The sequence below is a fragment of the Eubalaena glacialis genome, chromosome 5 (assembly GCF_028564815.1).
Source record: "Eubalaena glacialis isolate mEubGla1 chromosome 5, mEubGla1.1.hap2.+ XY, whole genome shotgun sequence".
In the NCBI taxonomy this organism is placed as follows: domain Eukaryota; kingdom Metazoa; phylum Chordata; class Mammalia; order Artiodactyla; family Balaenidae; genus Eubalaena; species Eubalaena glacialis.
The window spans coordinates 64293091-64314493 of NC_083720.1; the positions used below are offsets into that span (position 1 = coordinate 64293091).

Sequence of the window (21403 nt, forward strand, 5' to 3'; positions counted from 1 at the left end):
ATCATCCTGTTCTCATCCATGAGCCCGTTTATAAAAAGGGGAAAGGAAGATTAATAGAGAAGATAAAACGGAAGGAAATCATTATGTCATCATTGACCTTCCTTGCTCCAGTTGAATTATAAATATTGGCTCAACATTTCTGCAGTGTGGTATGGCTCTTCTAGAATTCTCAGGCCTGACTTCCCAAGCCAGTATTTTTGTTCCTCCTTTACTTTGTGCACATAGGCAATTTTATATAGAGCAGTGGCATTGTGGCAAACTCCAAAATTTACTGGAGGAGCTATACTTTGCTGAACATTTAATTCCGCTAAATTGTGGCCATCAATTATGCCAACTCTGGAAATCACCCAAGAGGATTAGTCCCTCAATAAACAGAATGAGAGATCCCCATTTGCAGGTGACATTTAAGTATCCCGGTCAGGTCCAGTCACCATGAAGTCTTTCTCAGATTCTGAACACAAGGTAGCTATTTCTTTCCATCCTCATTTTCTATTTCTTGTAGGATGGAGAGGAGACCTTATAACAAGTCTTTGCACAAAGAACATTCACTTAAGAGGTCTGCTTTGTCAGTAATTAGTTAAACCACTGGAAAAGTAACTTAAGCCCAGTTTTCTTATCTATTAAGCAGAGTGTTTCTTCAGCCTGATCTTGTTTCCTCTCAGCTCCCAAAATGATGATGCTGTGACCTCATCTCTATATGGGCAGGCCGTGTCACATTTCTTTCTTTGCAGTTCTGTCCTCTAACAGTCTCCTATGCATGTATCCTTCAGGTCCAGACTCCTGTCTTACTTCCTCACTGATGTCTACCCCAAATCCCCAGGGCAGGTTAAGGTGCTTGGTCCCATGGGCTTCACTCATTTATTCATAGACATTTATTGAGCCTCTGCTCTGCATAGGCTGGGCTGTGGGTGCAGTGGATACCTTAGTGTTGAAAACAAACATAGTCCCTGCCCTCAGAGTTTACAGTCTCAGAGAATACAGTCATCACAACAGTGACCATGGTGGTGCTTACTGCAGAGGACATACAGGGAGCTCTGGGCATGCATGATCGGGGGGCCTCGTCGAACCTAGAGGCATCAGGAAGGCCTGCTGAGGAACTGATGTCTACGCTGAATGCTGAACGATGGGTAGATGGCCAGGTTAAACAGAAGAGTATTTCAGGCAGAAGGAACATATTTTCATAAGCAAATTTGGGAAGGAATTTTAACATTAGGTAGTACTCACTGCCTGCCAGGCACTTTTTCTAAGTGCAGTATATACATTAACCTGTTTAATCTTTGCTATGAGCCTAGGAGGTAAATTCTATCTTCTACATTTTACTAGATAAGGACACTTAGAAATACAGAAGTAAATAACTGCTAGAGATCCCACAGCTAATAAGCGGCAGAGTCAGAATTTGAACCAATGTAGTTTGGCCCCAGTGTCTGTGCTCTTAATTACTGCATCAAAAAGCCTCTTATATTCATACATTCACAAAAATTTATATAAGTATGTATAGGTATGTAAATGTACATGTATATATGTAAATACATGTGCATATGTAAATATATGCTCACGTGTACACATGTTGTACAAACACGTGTGAGGAGTATATACACAGCTGGAGCGTGACCCATGAGAGAGAAAGTGGTATAAGGTAAGGTTGGAGAGTTAGGCAGGGACTAGGTCATGGAAGATCTAAGAAATCAGGTCATAGATTCTAGATGCTATCTTTGGGTGATGGGAAGCTTAAACATGGAAAGTGCTGTAAAATAATGTTAACAGCCCAGGTTCAAATCCCACCTCTGCTACTCGCTACCTGTGTGATTTCGAGCAGGTTACTTCTCTGCTCCTCAGCTTTTTCATCCATAAAATAGGGATATTTCTGTCTACTCATAAGTTTAAGGAGTAAATAAGTTACTCTATGTAGTGTCTGGTGGAATGAAAGGAAATCCTAACACTGGCGATCAGATTTGCATTTTAACAAGATCCCTCTGCCTGTGGTGTAGTGAACGGATTAGAAGGAGCAAGAACAGAAGCAAGGAGATGATTTGGGAAGTTGCAGTAGTGATGCAGGCCCAGGTACACGAAGCAGATCACTCCCATACAGTGGTTGCTGAAAGCCGCTGCCAGGAACAGAGCCAGCTTTGGGTTTTTCACTCAGGCACATCATTTGTTTGTGGTCAAGTGTCCTGCCCCTGAAGGCAGTTGGTGCCTAGCTGCAGCCGGGCTGAGGTTCCTTTATACGGCAAGTCCGCAGCTCAGACTCAACCTAGATGAGCGCGGCTCCTGCCTTGCAGCAGCTTCTCTGTCTCCAATGACTCCTGACACCTTCTCTGTGTCCCCAAGTTCATTAAGCCTTAATAGGCAGAGGTCCTGCCTCGGTTAAGAGTTCAGTTCTTTCTTACCATCACATTACAATTGTTAGGACTGTCCAGAGGCTGAATCTCCCAAGACACAGAGGCATCAGGTCTGAGCAGTTAGTCGCCTTTATGAGGCTTTGGATGAAACATTATCCTAACTCACACTGTTGGATCCTCTTTCTTTCTGGTGATCATGTACAACCACTGGGGCCAGCCAGTTCTTTCTGGGCTTGATTTAGGACCTGATTTTCCCAGAAATGTCTGTCTTAGTCGTGCTCCCATATATCCTAGTCAGATATCTCATGACCAAGAGAATAATTGCAGGTGACCTAAAGTCGTCAGTGTTTGCAATAGTTCTAGTAAAAGTGTGGCCAAGGATTTTTTTGTTTTGGGGAGTTTTTTTCTCTTGTATCCCATGCAGCTGGGGAAAGTCATTCTAACCAGAGTAAGAATTTGATAAGTATAAACAATGACTTTTCCCTGGTAAACAGTATCTGATAAACCTAGTCTGAGGTTTAAGACTCTCTGCTTACCTTCTCCTGTGAGATGAACATTCTAGTAACAGGACACGGCTACTAAGCTACATTCAAATGAGTACTGTCTGCATTCTGCACTGACCTTGAAAGTTATATCCATAGCACAATAATGTTGTCCCTGTTCAAAATTTTCTGAACCTGCTCTGTGTTCTTTTGAATGTTTTTAGCGGTAACAGATACTTATCCCTTTTAAGAATAGATTCGATTTTTTTAAAGAGCTAAAATTCTTTTCAAAGCCATATCTTATAAATGTAAAGGCCAGTAAGGCTGGAGAAATACCATTTTTTTTTTATTGTTTTTTTTTTTTTTAATTTTTTTAAAATTTTTTATTTATGGCTGTGTTGGGTCTTCGTTTCTGTGCGAGGGCTTTCTCTAGTTGTGGCGAGCGGGGGCCACTCTTCATCGCGGTGCGTGGGCCTCTCACTGTCACGGCCTCTCTTGCTGCGGAGCACAGGCTCCAGATGCACAGGCTCAGTAATTGTGGCTCACGGGCCTAGTTGCTCCGCGGCATGTGGGATCTTCCCAGACCAGGGCTCGAACCCATGTCCCCTGCATCGGCAGGCAGATTCTCAACCACTGTGCCACCAGGGAAGCCCGAGAAATACCATTTTAATAAAAACAAACTCCCAGCTATAAAGGGGTGAGAGTTTTTCAATACAAAATGAGATAATTCGTACAGAGGAAATGCCCTGGGCAATGGCAGAATCATTAGAGTGAGTGTGTAGCCTCCCATGGTAATAACTTTGAAGAACAGCCTTCATCTTAGTACCATGTCTGTTCAGAAACAAAATCAGTCATATTGTCTCAGTAGTTACATTGTTTTGCATTCAGATAGTGTCATATAGCATGGGAAGATTGAGAAGGAAAATATTTTGGAAAATATTTAAATTTCAAAGGTTCTTTCTGAAGAAGTGATCATGTGAAGCCATTATGAATTGAAATTTGACCTTTTTTGTTATATTTTTGTAAAGCATAAGGCTATTATTTGTTTCTTACAGGTTGCTTTATTGTTTGTTCAGTAATCTTGGTATTTAAATCATTATGTTTGATTTCAAGTGGTAAAATTTGTTAGGACTTTTATTCGCTGGCTTTTTGTTTGCAGACCAATTCAGCACATTATAATGAGCATGATAAATTAGCTTCCCTAAGAATATTTTTAAACAAGTGAAAAAAAATAAAATCAATTACTTTCCTGAACTTTTATACTTAATGATGAAATAAGTAAAGGCACATAAAATGTGCTATCAACAAGGTAGTATTCCAATAAATAGTAAATTAGATTCCAGTGTCTGTAGTGCCTGGACATTAGGCCAAAAGCTAAACTTAATTTTTTAAAGTGTGTAATAAATCTAGTCTTACTGACCACTTTGGGTTCCAGCCACTTCTTGCCAGTTATTGATCATGTGGATATATTGCGTTTGTTTGCCCATAATGGTGTTTTGTGTTGCGTAAGCTAAATGTTTCATCTATTTATTTCCTGCTTGTCTTCACGGTTGCTTGATTTTATTTTTCATCGTTTTCTGCTCATAAAGACACTTGAGAAAGAGCAATTTAAATATTCTCTTACTTCCAGCTTTTCTTCTTTAAACAAAGCTACTAAAGTAAGGACACATGGAGTTATAAAGACCTGCATGAAGGCAGTGGTGGCCAAACTTTAAGGAAATAACAGATGCAAAAACTATTATAAAAGACTCCCATAGGTGTCAAATAAACCATGTGATATTTAAGCTTCTATTTAAAAACATAAGTGAAAGCCTTGTTTTGACTTTTACCCTGGTCATTTGGCTCACATATATTTAGTTGGATCTTATTGTTTAGCTCTTAATATACTAGGTGCTTGACTTAAACATTCTGTTCTTGCTCTCAGTTCTTTGAGTTGGAGATGGAAGACCTGTGGAATCCCAGTCCAAGCTAGCTGTGCAGACTATCATTGAGATACAATTCGGTTCACACATCATAAAATTTGCCCATTTAAAGTGTGCAATTCAGTGTTTTTAGTGTATTCCCAGTTGTGTAAGCATTACCAAAATTAATTTTAGAACATTTTCATCACCCAAAGAAGAAATCCTCTCCCCTCTGGCTATCATTCCCTAATTGCCCTATTCCCCTCCCTCCCAGCCCTAGGCAACCACTAATCTACTTTTTGACTGTAGATTTGCCTGTTCTAGACATTTCATGTAAATGGAATCATACAAAAGGTGATCTTTTGTAACTGGCTTCTTTCACTTAGGATAGCATTTTCAAGGCTCATCCATGTTGTAACATGCATCAGTATTTCATTAATTTTTTTTAGATATTGATTGATTGCTGTGTTGGGTCTTCGTTGCTGCACGCGGGCTTTCTCTGGTTGCAGCGAGCGGGGGCTGCTCTTCGTTGCGGTGCGCGGGCTTCTTGTGGTGGCTTCTCTCGTTGCGGAGCACAGGCTCTAGGCACGCGGGCTTCAGTAGTTGTGGCTCATGGGCTCTAGAGCGCAGGCTCAGTAGTTGTGGTGCATGGGCTTAGTTGCTCCGCAGCATGTGGGATCATCCCTGACCAGGGATCGAACCCGTGTCCCCTGCATTGGCAGGCAGATTCTTAACCACTGTGCCACCAGGGAAGTCCCTATTTCATTATTATTATTATTATTTTTTACATCTTTATTGAAGTATAATTGCTTTACAATGGTGTGTTACTTTCTGCTTTATAACAAAGTGAATCAGTTATACATATACATATGTTCCCATATCTCTTCCCTCTTGCATCTCCCTCCCTCCCACCCTCCCTATCCCACCCCTCTAGGTGGTCACAAAGCACCGAGCTGATCTCCCTGTGCTATGCGGCTGCTTCCCACTAGCTATCTATTTTACATTTGGTAGTGTATATATGTCCATGACACTCTCTCACCCTGTCACATCTCACCCCTCCCCCTCCCCATATCCTCAAGTCCATTCTCTAGTAGGTCTCTGTCTTTATTCCCGTCTTGCCACTAGGTTCTTCATGACCTTTTTTTTTTTTTTCCTTAGATTCCATATATATGTGTTAGCATACTGTATTTGTTTTTCTCTTTCTGACTTACTTCACTCTGTATGACAGACTCTAACTCCATCCACCTCATTACAAATACCTCCATTTCATTTCTTTTTATGGCTGAGTAATATTCCATTGTATATATGTGCCACATCTTCTTTATCCATTCATCCGATGATGGACACCTAGGTTGCTTCCATGTCCTGGCTATTGTAAACAGAGCTGCAATGAATATTTTGGTACATGACTCTTTCTGAATTATGGTTTTCTCAGGGTATATGCCCAGTAGTGGGATTGCTGGGTCGTAGGGTAGTTCTATTTTTAGTTTTTTAAGGAACCTCCATACTGTTCTCTATAATGGCTGTATCAATTTACATTCCCACCAACAGTGCAAGAGTGTTCCCTTTTCTCCACACCCTCTCCAGCATTTATTGTTTCTAGATTTTTTGATGATGGCCATTCTGACTGGTGTGAGATGATACCTCATTGTAGTTTTGATTTGCATTTCTCTAATGATTAATGATGTTGAGCATTCTTTCATGTGTCTGTTGGCAATCTGTATATCTTCTTTGGAGAAATGTCTATTTAGGTCTTCTGCCCATTTTCGGATTGGGTTGTTTGTTTTTTTGTTATTGAGCTGCATGAGCTGCTTGTAAATCTTGGAGATTAATCCTTTGTCAGTTGCTTCATTTGCAAATATTTTCTCCCATTCTGAGGGTTGTCTTTTGGTCTTGTTTATGGTTTCCTTTGCTGTGCAAAAGCTTTTAAGTTTCCTTAGGTCCCATTTGTTTATTTGTGTTTTTATTTCCATTTCTCTAGGAGGTGGGTCAAAAAGGATCTTGCTGTGATTTATGTCATAGAGTGTTCTGCCTATGTTTTCCTCTAAGAGTTTGATAGTGTCTGGCCTTACACTTAGGTCTTTAATCCATTTTGAGTTTATTTTTGTGTATGGTGTCAGGGAGTGTTCTAATTTCATACTTTTACATGTACCTGTCCAATTTTCCCAGCACCACTTATTGAAGAGGCTGTCTTTTCTCCACTGTATATGCTTGCCTCCTTTATCAAAGATAAGGTGACCATATGTGCGTGGGCTTATCTCTGGGCTTTCTATCCTGTTCCATTGATCTATGTTTCTGTTTTTGTGCCAGTACCAAACTGTCTTGATTACTGTAGCTTTGTAGTATAGTCTGAAGTCAGGGAGCCTGATTCCTCCAGCTCCATTTTTCGTTCTCAAGATTGCTTTGGCTATTCGGGGTCTTTTGTGTTTCCATACAAATTGTGAAATTTTTTGTTCTAGTTCTGTGAAAAATGCCAGTGGTAGTTTGATAGGGATTGCATTGAATCTGTAGATTGCTTTGGGTAGCAGAGTCATTTTCACAATGTTGATTCTTCCAATCCAAGAACATGGAATATCTCTCCATCTATTTGTATCATCTTTAATTTTTTTCATCAGTGTCTTATAATTTTCTGCATACAGGTCTTTTGTCTCCCTAGGTAGGTTTATTCCTAGATATTTTATTCTTTTTGTTGCAATGGTAAACGGGAGTGTTTTCTTAATTTCACTTTCAGATTTTTCATCATTAGTGTATAGGAATGCAAGAGATTTCTGTGCATTAATTTTGTATCCTGCTACTTTACCACATTCATTGATGAGCTCTAGTAGTTTTCTGGTAGCATCTTTAGGATTCTCTATGTATAGTATCATGTCATCTGCAAACAGTGACAGCTTTACTTCTTTTCTGATTTGGATTCCTTTTATTTCTTTTTCTTCTCTGATTGCTGTGGCTAACACTTCCAAAACTATGTTGAATAATAGTGGTGAGAGTGGGCAACCTTGTCTTGTTCCTGATCTTAGTGCAAATGGTTTCAGTTTTTCACCATTGAGGACAATGTTGGCTGTGGGTTTGTCATATATGGCCTTTATTATGTTGAGGAAAGTTCCCTCTATGCCTACTTTCTGCAGGGCTTTTAGCATAAATGGGTGTTGAATTTTGTCGAAAGCTTTCTCTGCATCTATTGAGATGATCATATGGTTTTTCTCCTTCAATTTGTTAATATGATGTATCACGTTGATTGATTTGCATATATTGAAGAATCCTTGCATTCCTGGAATAAACCCCACTCGATCATGGTGTATAATCCTTTTAATGTGCTGTTGGATTCTGCTTGCTAGTATTTTGTTGAGGATTTTTGCATCTATGTTCATCAGTGATATTGGCCTGTAGTTTTCTTTCTTTGTGACATCTTTGTCTGGTTTTGGTATCAGGGTGATGGTGGCCTCGTAGAATGAGTTGGGGAGTGTTCCTCCCTCTGCAATATTTTGGAAGTTTGAGAAGGATAGGTGTTAGCTCTTCTCTAAATTCATTACTTTTTATTGCCAGAAAATATTCCATTGTGTGGATGTATACTACATTTTATTTATCCATTGATCACTTGATGGACATTCGGATTGTTTCCACTTCTTAGCTATTATGAATAATGCTGTTATGAACATTCATGTACAAGTTTTTGTCTAGACGTAGGTTTTCATCTATCTTGGGTATGTACCTAGAAGAATTGCTGGATCACGTAGTAACTCTGTGTTTAACCAGTTGGGGAACTGCCAGACTGTTCTCCAAAGTGGCTGCACCATTTTATATTCCCACCAGCAGTGCATGAGTTTTCCAATTGCTCCACATCCCTATCAACACTTGTTATCAGTCTTTTTGATTATAGCCATCCTAGTGGGTATGAAGTGTTATCTTGAAGTTTTGATTTGTAATCCCCTGATGACTAATGACATTATCTTTTCATGTGATAACACTGATTATCTTTATTGGCAATCTGTATATATTCTGTGAAGAAATGTCTACTCAGATCTTTTGTCCATTTTTAATTGGGTTGTTTGTCTTATTGAGTTGTAGGAGTTCCTTATATATTCTAGATACAAATCTATTATCAAATATGATTTGTAAATATTTTCTTCCATTTTGAGGGTGCCCTCTTCACTTTATTGATAGATCTTTTGAAGCACAATTTTTTTTAATTTTGAGGAAGTCCAATTTATCTATTTTTTTCGGTTACTTGTACTTTGCTATCATATCTAAGAAACTATTGTCAAATCCAAGGTCATAAAGATGTTTTCTATAAAAATAGTTTTGTAGTTTTAACTCTTAATTTATGTCTGTGATCTGTTTTAATTTTTATATATGGCATGAGGTAGGGATTAAACTTTGTTCTTTTGCATATAGATGTCCAGTTGTCTCAATACCATTTGTTTATTCATTTCCTCATTGATTGTTTTGGCACCCTTGTTGAAATGAGTTAACTGTAAGTATGAGAATTTATTTTTGGATTTTCAGTTTTATTCCATTGCCTATACTTATGCCAGTATCACACTGTCTTAATTATTGTAGCTTTGTACTAAGTTTGTAATCTGGAAGTGTGAGTCCTCCAAATTTGTTCTCCTTTTGCAAGATTATTTTGGCTGTTCTGGGTCTCTTGAATTTCCATATGAATTTTAAGATCAGCTTGTCAATTTCTGTAAGCCAGCTGGGAGTTTTATAGTGATTGCATTGAATCTATAGATTTATTCGGGGAGTATTGTCATCATAATATTTAGTCTACCAATCCATTTATAGGGGATGTCTTTCAATGGTGTTTTGTAATTTTCAAAGTGTAAATTTTGCATTTTTTTGGTTAAATTTATTCCTAAGCTTTTTATTCTTTCTGATGCTCTTTTAAATGGACTTATTTTTTTATCTTAGATTGCTCATTGCTACTATATAGAAATACAAGTGGGTTTTACATATTGATCTTGTATCCTACAACCTTGCCCAACTCATTAGTTCCAACAGTTTTTTAGTGCTTTCCTTAGAATTTTCAATATACAAGATCTTGTAATCTATGAATAAAGGTGGGTCTACTTTTTCCTTTCCTATATGGATGCATTTTCTTTTTCTTGCCAAGTTGCCTAGCTGGAGCCTCCAATATACTGTTGAATAAAAGTGGTGAGAGTGGATATCTTTCTCTTGCTCCTAATCTTAGGGGGAAAGCTTTCAGTCTTCATTAAGTATGATGTTAGATGTAGTTTTTTCATACATGCCCTTTATTCAGGTTGAAGAAGTTAATTTCTGTTCCTAGTTTGTTGAGTTTTTTTTTTTTTTTATCATGAAGGGGTATTGGATTTTGTCACTTTTTTTTTTTCCTGTGTATGTTGAGACATATGGTTTTTGTCCTTTATTCTGTTAATATATAGTGTCCTCCATTAGTTGATTTTCTGATGCTGAGTCAACCCTGCATTCCTGGAATAAGTCCCACCTCATTGTGTTGTATAACCCTTTTTATATGCTGCCAGGTTAGGGTTTTTATTATTTTTGCTGAGGATGTTTATTTTCTTAAGAGATGTTGCTTTGTATTTTTCTTCTGATATTTTTGGCTTTGGTACCAGGATCATACTGGTCTCATAGAATAAGTTAGGAAGTATTCTCTTGTAAGTTTTGGAAGACTGAATAATTGGTATTAATTCTTTTGTAAATGTTTGGTAGAATTCACCAGTGCATCCGTCTAGACCTAGGCTTTTCTTTTTATGCAGCTTTTTAAAAATTACTAATCTCTTGTTAAAAATGTCTTCACATTTTTCTATTCTGTCTTGAGTCAATTTATGTAATTTGTGTCTCTCTAGGAATTTGTCCATTTCATCTAAGTGATCTAATTCATTGGCATACAGTTGTCTGTAGTATTCTCTGATAATCCTTTTATTTCTGGAAGGATAGTAGTAATGGCCTCTTTCACCCCACATTTTAGGAATTTGAGGTTGTTGTTGTTACTTTTGGTGAATCCAGTTTTTTCCATTTTGTTGATCTCTTCAAAGAACAAATTTTTGATTTCATTCGTTTTTTTTCCTCTATCAATCATTTTTCTATTCTGTTTCATTAATTTCCATTGTAATCTATTATTTCCTTCCTTCTGCTTGCTTTTGCTTGCCCTTGATGCTTTTTCTATTGTCTTAAGTTAAATTATTGAAATCTTCATTTTTAATATAGGTGTTTACAGCTCTAAATTTCCTCTAAGTATGGCTTTACCTACATCCCATAAATTTGCTATGTTGTATCTTCATTCTCATTCATCTCAAAGTAATTTTTAATTTCCCTTGTGATTTCTTCTTTGATTCATTGGTTATTTAGGAGTGTGTTAATTTCCATCTACTTATGAATTTTCCAAGTTTCTTTCTATTATTGATTTCTAGTATCACTGCATTGTGTTCCGAGGACATACTTTATATGATTTAAATCCACTGAAGGTTATTGATGCTTGTTTTATGATCTAACGTATGTTCTCTCCTGGAGAATGTTCTATGTGAACTTGAGAAGAATGTATATTATGTTGTTGGGTAGATTGTCCTAAGACATGTTAGAACTAGTTCATTTATAGAATTGCTACAGTCTTCCAGGATTTTGTTCTTCCCATTATTAAATTATATATTCAAGTCTCCAACTATTATAGTTGAATTGTCTATTTCTCCTTCATTTCTGTCAGTTTGTTTTTCATGTATTTTAAGGCTCTGTTCATTGCATATATTTATAATTGTTACATCCTCCTGATGGATTGACCCTTTTATCATTATAAAATGTCCCTCTTCATCTTTAGTTGTATTGTTTTAAAATTTATTTTGTCTGATATTAGTATATATTTGTCTGATATTAGTATAGCCCTGTGAGCTTTCTTATGGTTGCTGTTTGCATGATAAATCTTTTTCCATCCTTTTTTTGAAATATTACATTTATTTTAATACAAATTCTCTTACGTATATAGATTGTTTTATTGATTTTTGTCTATTGTCATGCTGGTTCTACACTATTATAACATTTTCAATTTTTAAGTGAATTTTAAAAATTTTTTATTGCAGTATAGTTGATTTACAATGTTGTGTTAGTTTCTGCTGTACTGCAAAGTGAATCAGTTATACATACACATATATATACTCTTTAGATTCTTTTCCCCTGTAGGCCATTACAGAGTATTGAGTAGAGTTCCCTGTGCTATACAGTAGGTCCTTATTACTTATTTCATATATAGTAGTGTGTATATGTAAATCCCAATCTCCCAACTTATCTCTTCCCTCCCCTTACCCCCTGGTAACCATAAGTTTGTTTTCTACACCTGTAACTCTATTTCTGTTTTGTAGATAAATTCATTTGTACCTGTTTTTAGATGTCACATGTGAGTGATACCATATAATATTTGTCTTTCTCTGTCTTACTTCACTCAGTATGACAGGCTCTAGGTCCATCCATGTTGCTGCAAATGACATTATTTTGTTCTTTTTTATGGCTGAGTAATACTCCATTGTATATATGTACCACATCTTCTTTATCCATTCCTCTGTTGATGGATATTTAGGTTGCTTCCATGTCTTGGCCATTGTAAATAGTGCTGCAGTGAACATTGGGGGGTGCATGTATCTTTTCAAATTATGGTTTTCTCTAGATATATGCCCAGGAGTGGGATTGCTGGATCATATGGTAGCTCTATTTTTAGTTTTTTAAGGAACCTCCATACTGTTCTCCATAGTGGCTGTACCAATTTACATTCCTACCAACAGTGCAACAGGTTTCCCTTTTCTCCACACCCTCTCCAGCAGTTGTTTGGAGATTTTTTGATGATGGCCATTCTGACTGGTGTGAGATGATACCTCATTGTACTTTTGATTTGCATTTCTCTAATAATTAGTGATATTGAGAATCTTTTCATGTGTTTATTGGCCATCTGTATGTCTTTTTGGAGAAATGTCTATTTAGATCTTCAGCCCATTTTTTGATCGGGTTGTTTTGTTTTTATTTTCATTACTCTAGGAGGTGGATCAAAAAAGATTTTGCTGTGATTTATGTCAGAGTGGTTTTTTTTTTAAAGATTTTTTTGATGTGGGCCATTTTTAAAGTCTTTATTGAATTTGTTACAATATTGCTTCTGTTTTATGTTTTGGTTTTTTTGGCTGTGAGGCATGTGGGATCTTAGTTACCCAACCAGGGATTGTACTGGCACCCCCTACATTGGAAGGTGAAGTCTTAACCACTGGACTGCCAGGGAAGACCGCCAAAGAGTGTTCTTCCTATGTTTTCCTCTAATAGTTTTATAGGATCTGGTCTTACATTTAGGTCTCTAAGTCATTTTGAGTTTATTTTTGTGTATGGTGTTAGGGAGTGTTCTAATTTCATTCGTTTACATGTAGCTGTCCAGTTTTCCCAGTGCTACTTATTGAAGAGACTGTCTTTTCTCCATTGTATATTCTTGCCTCCTTTGTCATTTTTTCCATCCTTTTAACCTTTTTGGATCTAAAGTGTACTCCTGTAGAAGTATATAGTTGGATCTTGTTTTTATCTAGTCTGACAGTCTCTCTGTTTGGACTTTTTAAACCATTCACACTTAATGGTGTTATTGACATAGTTGGATTTACTTCTGCCATTTTACTTTTATTCTATATGTCTGTCATTTCTGTTCCTCTATTCCTCTTTTACTTCTTTGCTTTGTGATATGTGAATATCTTCTAATTTAACATTTTAATTCCTTATAGTGAAAAAATCATTAATTTTTGAGTTATTTTCTTTGTAGTTATTTTAAGGCATATACATCTTAAGTTAGTATAAATCATAGGTAGATTCTGATAAGTTAATTCCAGTGAGCTATAGAAAGACTACTCCCATATAGCTCTATTCCCTTTTCTCCCTTTTGTGCTATTATTATTATATATGCAACATCTAATAAGTTACAGTGACATAATTATTACTTTATATAATTTTATGTCACAGAAGATGTGAGGAATAGCAGTTGTATATTTATAGCTTTTGTTACATTAACTTTCATTTTTACCATTTCTGTTTCTCATTTATTCTAAATCCTACCTTTCCTCAGATATCAAACAGTATCAGCCAAAAGGATGGGGACCAGGTTCTGTGTATGGTTGTTAGTTTGTGCATGACACAACTAAGTTACCATTCACATTGCAGATTTGTGTGTTTATTTTGAGAGTTTATTGGCAGATGGCCAAAAATGGACGTTCTAGTAATTTCAGTATATGAAGTTCAGTAAATTACAATTCTGTCCAATTAAACTTCCTGTGATGGTGAAGTATTCTATATCTGCATTTTCCAACATGGGAGTCAGTAATCACATGTGACTATTGAGCACTTGAACTGAATTTTTAATTTTAATTTATATTCAGTTTTAGATAACCACAGCTAAGGGCTCTCATAGTGGACACTCAAGTTGTAATCTCAGATGTCCCTCTTTCTTAATATTGTGATTAAACCTTGTAAAGTAGATTAAAAGAAAGAACCCCAAAATCAGTGCTGATAGTTTCATATGTTATAAAACTCATGGACTGAGCCACGGGAATATTTTTTTAAAGAAGTTGTTATATCTCTATCAATCAGCCATCTAAAAACTCAAATGCAGATAGACAAAGATTTGATACAAACACACTTGTGTGGAGCATTGGCCAGGAGATGGGAAGTACACAGAGCACTTGGGGCACAGTGGGGGACCCCCATACTCTGCATCTACATCTCACTGAATGCCATGCAAACAGCCAGTAAGGAGGAGAGGTTTTTTTTTTTCTGCTTGTGGGAAATAAAGAAAGGAAAAGAAGAAATCTTCAAAGCTACAATTAGAAACATTTAGCTTATGCAGACAGCAATTGAGTAAAAGGAGTGAAACCCATTCTGCTCTCCATAGCAAATTTTTCAAAGAGTGTACTTGTAAAAGTTTTTTACAGTCTCTTTCCTCATCGTCTTTGAAGTAAGGAGACAGAGGATCCTATTATCCTCACTTCTCAGTAAGGCATACCTTTCATTGTTTTCCATACATGTTTTTTCAGATATGTATTAATGAAAGCCAAGCTGCTTAGAGATATAAACAAAATGTCTCTGTGGGATAACAGCTTTCTTTTTCTTTTTTATTTATTTTTTTACAGAAATGTAGCTATTTAACTTTGGGTCAGTATACGTGAATGCCCATTATGGTTTTCCCTTCTCATATTGAGACATAACAGTAAAATTATACAATGTTATTTGTCTCAGATAATGTAGTAACTATATCCCAGCTGCTTTCAGACTTCTGAAATCCTGTTACCATTTCAATATAATGAAAGCCTGCATTGCAAAGCCTCTGATATTTAACATTTCATTTTCTCTGGGGCCATGTCAACAGTATAATCAGGAACAAAAAGAAATTATAGTGTTCATCCCCAAACCATCATGGGATTAAAAAAAAATACCTCTTTAGATTGATCTTAAAAATCATTTTCCCTCTGCAAGGGAAAACATGCTGCAAAGAGAAAAGTTAGAAGTCACATTAGCTTAATACTGTGAATAAGAATAAAGCCTACACATCAATTGAGTTTTCGCACAGGTGAATTAACGCTGCCTCATCCATTGGTCCCCAGGTCATAGATCTGTACTGGGGAATTGATGAAGATGAATGGGACAGCCCTGAGCTCCAGAAGACCCGCATGAAGCTGCTGGAGGATTGTTTGAAAACTTCTGCAGGTCCATGTTTTGTTGTGGGTATAAAAAAACTTAATGCTTTCTATTGTAGATGAATGTGAGAATTTTTGATTTGTGATTCTTAAGGGGCTTTTAGAATGGGGGAAAGAACCTTGCTTTTCTGTATTTATTTAAAATTCTTAAACTGTTTCCTTGCCCTCAATATGTGAGGACAAAATCCTCCCCTTTCCATAAGAAGCACTGCAAATTAACCGTGGATAATTTGAAGTGGTAATCAAAGGGTTGACTTGGGGTTGACAACAATTTCCACAACACCTTGTGATCAGCAGTAAGGATTACTGTGTTAGTCCTCCAATAATTTTCCTAATTTTCCTTATATTTTATCATGTAGTATTCCATCCTAGTATCTGTTTCTCAACATTAGAATTTCTGGCATATTTTTTTAAATACTGTGGCAGAAACATTGTTAAAGTAAACCAAACATACGGTCTCAGATCCGCCAATAGGAATTGATACCCTGTGGAAAAAAATTGTTTTTGCAGTGATTTTCAGCTAGAGATGTTCAAGTGGAACATTATTATTAGTTTGTCATTATTTTCTAAAGAATATCCACTCCTCTGTGTAAACACAGTGGTGGTAAGAAGCAGGTCACTCTGTGGCAGGTGATGTGCAAAATCACTGCCTCCATTTAGCTGAAGAAAGACCTTATCCTGACTCCAAACAGCTCCTACCAATTGATAGGGAAGTTGGCCCTTTCGACACAGGATGTTCTGAGGCTGACGGATGACTGTTAAAATTACTAGTGAAGAAAATGTCATATCTTTTATTGATACACTGAACCTAGCATTTAAATATGTTTTTAATATTTATTTGCATGTCCATCTATATTCAACTCCACATAAGATGTAAAGTACATAAGGTTTCTATACTATTTTTAGTATGTGGATAAATTATTCATTTATCCACCAACTACTTACTGAATGCTGTTCTGTGCCAGGGGCTGCTCTTAGTGCTGGGGCAAGTTGACTCATATGAAATGGTCATTTTTTAAGGCCAGTTTCTTATGATTTAATGTTAGAATTGAACCAAAAGGTAAGGCTTTCTACCCTCATGGAGCTTGTGTCGTTATGTTGGGGCTAAGAGGAGAGGGCAGGCAAAAATCAAAGAAATAAGTAAAATAAACAGTAATCAGATGGTGACAAGAGCTGTGGAGAAAAATACAAAAAGGAAGGAGGAAAGGGAAGAGCAGTGAGGGGAGAGGCTTCTTATTTTCCACAGAGTAGGTGGAGAAGGTCTCCCGGATAAGGTGACTAAGGAGGGGAGACGGGAGGAGGGACAGGGAAGAACCAACTGGATATTCCAGCTCAGAGCTTTCCAGGGAGAGGAGTGGGGAACGTGCTCGGCACGTTTAGGGAACAGGAAACAGGCGGGTGTGCCTCAAGCAGTGTGAGCAGAAGGGGAGAGTGTGGGAGTGGAGGCCACAGCACGGGGTTTGCCATCTTGAAGTTAGCTATAAAGATTTTACTTGCACTTTGACATGAGAAGCCGGAGTGTGTTGAGCAGAGGACTGAAGAGATCTGACTCATTTTAAAGCCTACAACTGCTGGTGGTCAGACAGAGGGCAGAGCATGAAGCAACGCATTAGAAAGCTAATGCAATATGCAAAACAAGAAGAATACATGGTTGGAGGCGGGTTGAAGAATGGACATCTAAAAACAGTGTCTTGTGGTCTAAACAGACTGCAGAAAGTCCTGAAAGCCATACAGATGTACAAAGAGCTAGTAGTGGAAGAGGAATTAAGACTTTTTCCCTGAGTCTGAGGATAGAACTAGACCAGTGGGTGGAAATTACAAGGAGACAGGTTTTTGCTCCAGGTGAAGACGATAGAGGCTATAGCTTCCTCTCAGGTTTTGGGGTCACAGATCCCTGAGTGTGACTGACATTTCACAGCTGTGGGACACTGGAGGAACTTCTTTACTATTCTAAGTCTTGGCTTCCTTCTATAAAATGGAGATAATAGTTACTTGCCTCCTGGGGTCTTTCTGGGGATGAAATGAATTTACAGGACACTTTTATAGTATCTCACATATAGTAACCCACAAAAGTGTTACTTATTTGTTGTTGTAATCATTATTTCTCAAAACTGTCTAAATTATGGGTGATGCACTCATTACAAAGTTGTCATCAAACTAGAGAATACAAATCACTCTGGCAGAGGGGCTGTAGGAGAGATTCAAACATTGGAAGACAAGTTAGACCGGATTCCATCATGCTTAGAAGGCCAGATTTAGGAAGCATAAAGAGCTATGTGTATGCCCTGGGGCATCTCTATTGCTATGATCTCCATAGCTTTATACTGATCCAGCCTCAGAAATTCAGGAATGCGAGAGACATTCTCCTTTTATCACCCTGTAGAATGTCATACCCAAACTAAAATTAGTCATGGCCATTAATCCCTATAATTTGCTGGTAGGGGAATGAATAAAGACTTTCCAAGTTCATGCAGGCTCTGAGAGTAAAGGTTAACTGATTGATAGAACATCAGTAACAACTTCACTGAGCTTAAACAAATCATTTATCCCTCCTTCTCTTCCCTGTTACACGTTGAAACTCAAGGCGACCACGATAAAACCCTGTGGACAGAGTCAGGATTATTCACCCCAGTGATCCTAAATCACGGAGGTTTATTTCACTGCTTATAGGAGAAAGTACGCCTCTCATGGCCTTTCCTGTTGTAACTACGGTAACAGCGCGCATATGTGTGTCGCTTTTGAGCTCCGGTTTCCTTGCCCACTCTTCCCTTGTGACATTTCTACAAGTCATGATGACCCCCTGGGCTGCAAAGCATGGCATATTACTTCCCCTAATGCTGAAGTGTTTGGCAAGAAAATTCACCATTGCTGAATGAAAAAAATGTTTTTATATCTTCAAAGACTTCGCAGATATTAGCCCTTATGTTAGTTACAAATTCAGTACCAAACAAAGCTTTCATTTTAAGTACCCAGGGGATCGAAGTCCAAAGGGAAACATAAGTGTTGTATGCACATGGCTCTTTTCAACTTCATTTCCTAAAAGTTGTCCTTTGAGATATGGCCTGAGGTCCTAGAGACACGCAGGCTGTGCCTGCTAATCCCAGACAATTCTTTGTACGCATGCTTTTGGTCAAAAGGATAGAGTGATAGAGTAAGGTACCTGGACACGTGTCCAGTTTCACTCTCAGGATTAACTTGGGAGATGTATCACACGGAAATACATCATCTCTACTGAGAAAGAATAGCATTTGTAGACATGTGTTTAGAGGAAGCCTCAGACAGTGGGAAAAACACAGAATTTTTAGTTCACAACTGGAGTTAGAGCCCTAGTTCTGACAACGCAGCTCACTGACCTCACCACGCTTTAATTCTCGCATCCATAAAATGGGAAAAAAATAACAGTAAACTAAATGTTGAAAAAATATCAAAGGTTTGTTGTGGAAACCAAATGTGATGATGTATGTGAGAGGTTTTTATAAACTATAAAGGGCTATACAACCATTAGTTATTAAATTGTGATTTCAGTTATTTTCAAATGAGAATAAAATGTTTTTATTCATACTGGGCCTTTATGTGACATTGGAAAAATTTCCCTTTGAGAATGTTGATGATAGCCTCAATGTAGAAAGTGTTAAGTCTTGATTCAGACAGTTAAATATTAAAGGGTTTTTGAGTTCATTCATTCATTCATTTATGGCTGCGTTGGGTCTTCGTTGCTGTGCGCAGGCTTTCTCTAGTTGCGGAGAGCAGGGGCTACTCTTTTATTGCAGTGCACAGGCTTCTCATTGCAGTGGCTTCTCTTGTTGCAGAGCACGGGCTCTAGGCACGCGGGATTCAGTAGTTGTGGCGCACGGGCTTAGTTGCTCCACGGCATGCAGGATCTTCCCGCACCAGGGCTTGAACCCGTATCCCCTGCATTGGCAGGCGGGTTCTTTCCACCAGGAAAGCCCTGGGTTCATTCTTAACATTGTAAAATGTAGAGCATATACATTAATTTGCTGAAATTTACTTAGTAAGACCTTAATCTGCTCCCAAGGAGGGTTTTTGACCAGGATTGCAGTAAACAGGGAGACAGCTCACAGTTGAGTCCAAACTCACTATCTGTTTCTCCTTTTAAGTGCAGAGAATTGCCTCAGCCTTCGCAAAGTGTGGAAACTTTAGCAGAAACTTTCCCCCACCAGTTTGTCCCACCCACTTAGTTCATAAAAAATCCTTCTGAAGGGGAGAAGAATATTGCCTGTTGGAGAGAGCAGATTCCATGTACATGCTACCTATCCCATCCCCATTTCTCTTCACAGTGTGCATTTATGCGGAGAGGGGAATTTTCTTCTTGTCATCCCTCCATATTTGGAGTACCCCCAGAGAATTGCTTGGGGAGTTTGGACATTGACTCTGGACCTTGAGCAAAGGCCCATCTCTTGGCAGAAGTTGATAAAAGCAAGTGCTCTGTTGGCTTGAAGAACTGGAGTTTGAAAAAGCTTAGATAACTTCAGTGAAGCTGCCCCCAAATGTGTGGGTGCTCTGAGGGGTGCAGACAGTATCTCATTACATTCCCTCAATCCACAGTCTGGATGATGTGAAGATTTACTGAGGAAAAGGTATCGGCAGGTTACTCGAAGAGAGCCAGGCCAGGCCCATGCATCCAGTAAAAAGAGTGCCAGTTAGAGACAGGTAAGAGGAGATTCCATGACTTCACATTCAGAGTCAGGACAAAGAGAATGCTGTCTGTGGTACTGTTTTGTTCATTGCTTTGTCAGTTGCTAGGAGTCTCAAGAAGCCAAAGCCCATGTAGCATTCTCATTGGGGCTACCAGATTGCACAGATATAATATGTTGGCATTGGAGAGAGAAACAGCCAAGGCCAAAAGAATGGGACTATTGCCATCATAGATGCTGAAGCAGCCTCCCCACCCAGCCCGCAACATACAGACACACTGCCATCAGTGGCACGGGACCGAGAAAGAACAGGCCATGCTCTTGCCTACCACAGGCAGCTCCGGGCAGGCACTCTTAAAACCAGTATGCACAAAGGGAGAAGATGGAAGCTCAGAGGGCTAGATTTTTAAACCAGAAACATGAAAACTGAAGGAGTTAGACTGCAAAATCTATTATTCAGCAAGTTTAAGTTTTTCCACTAGCCAGAAGAGTAAAGACAAAGCCACAGCTGTTATTGGTAAAAATTAAACCATTCCATGTTTGTACATCACTGAGGAGAGTAGTGAACTAAACCTACAGGATATAGATCAGCTCATCATCACCTTCACAGTTAAATTATGCCCACTTGATGGTTCAAGTTTAGTTTCTTACTTTAAATAATTTTAAGAAAATCATACTGTGAGAGTTCTTAAATCATTGAATTTGAAGAAAATAAGGGTTTTTATAAAAGTTTAGCTTTGGAAAATAGTTCATTTTATCCACATTTCAACTTATGATTGACTTACCATTTTAGGTACACTAAATAAAATACACATGAAAAATTAAAACAAGTGCTTAGTTTGTACTTTAGCAACATGTACAGGTTTTTTTTATTTAGTTCTCAAATTTATAAGTAGATTTACTAAAAAATAGTACTAAAATTGGAACAGATTTAAACTAGAAAATCATCTAAATTAAAGAATCTAAACATTTTTTAAAGTCCTTTTTTAAAAAACATTTAAATAAAAATCTACAACCTCAGATTTTCTAGATATATTTTGCTTGCACGATCAAGAATTCTTTACATATAAGATTAAGCTTGTCCAGTTTAAATCAGCTAGACATCATAGTTCTAAGATAGGTTCCATTAATAAATTGGTTCCAATAGATGTTCCAATAATAAATCACTTGATCACCACCAAAAAAAGTTAGAATGGGCAAACATTAAAAAATATTGTTTAAAAAAAAAAGCTAGATGTCTCACTGGTAGCAGCCAAGAGAGCCGTTTAGTTAATTGTTGCTAATATAGAAAATGTTTCCACAATAAATTTTTATTAATACATAAGCTATTTTCATAGTTTAACTCACTAC

General features: G+C 37.6%; 1 protein-coding gene across 1 annotated transcript in view; it reads left to right on the forward strand.

Moving 5' to 3' along the window:
- The window catches only part of NWD2 (NACHT and WD repeat domain containing 2), a 201612-nt gene that overhangs the window by 97794 nt on the left and 82415 nt on the right, over nucleotides 1-21403 (forward strand). Inside the window, exon 3 of the mRNA XM_061191310.1 lies at nucleotides 15306-15422. Within this exon, the coding sequence (XP_061047293.1) occupies nucleotides 15306-15422 (117 nt within the window). The remainder of the gene's footprint in view (nucleotides 1-15305; nucleotides 15423-21403) is intronic.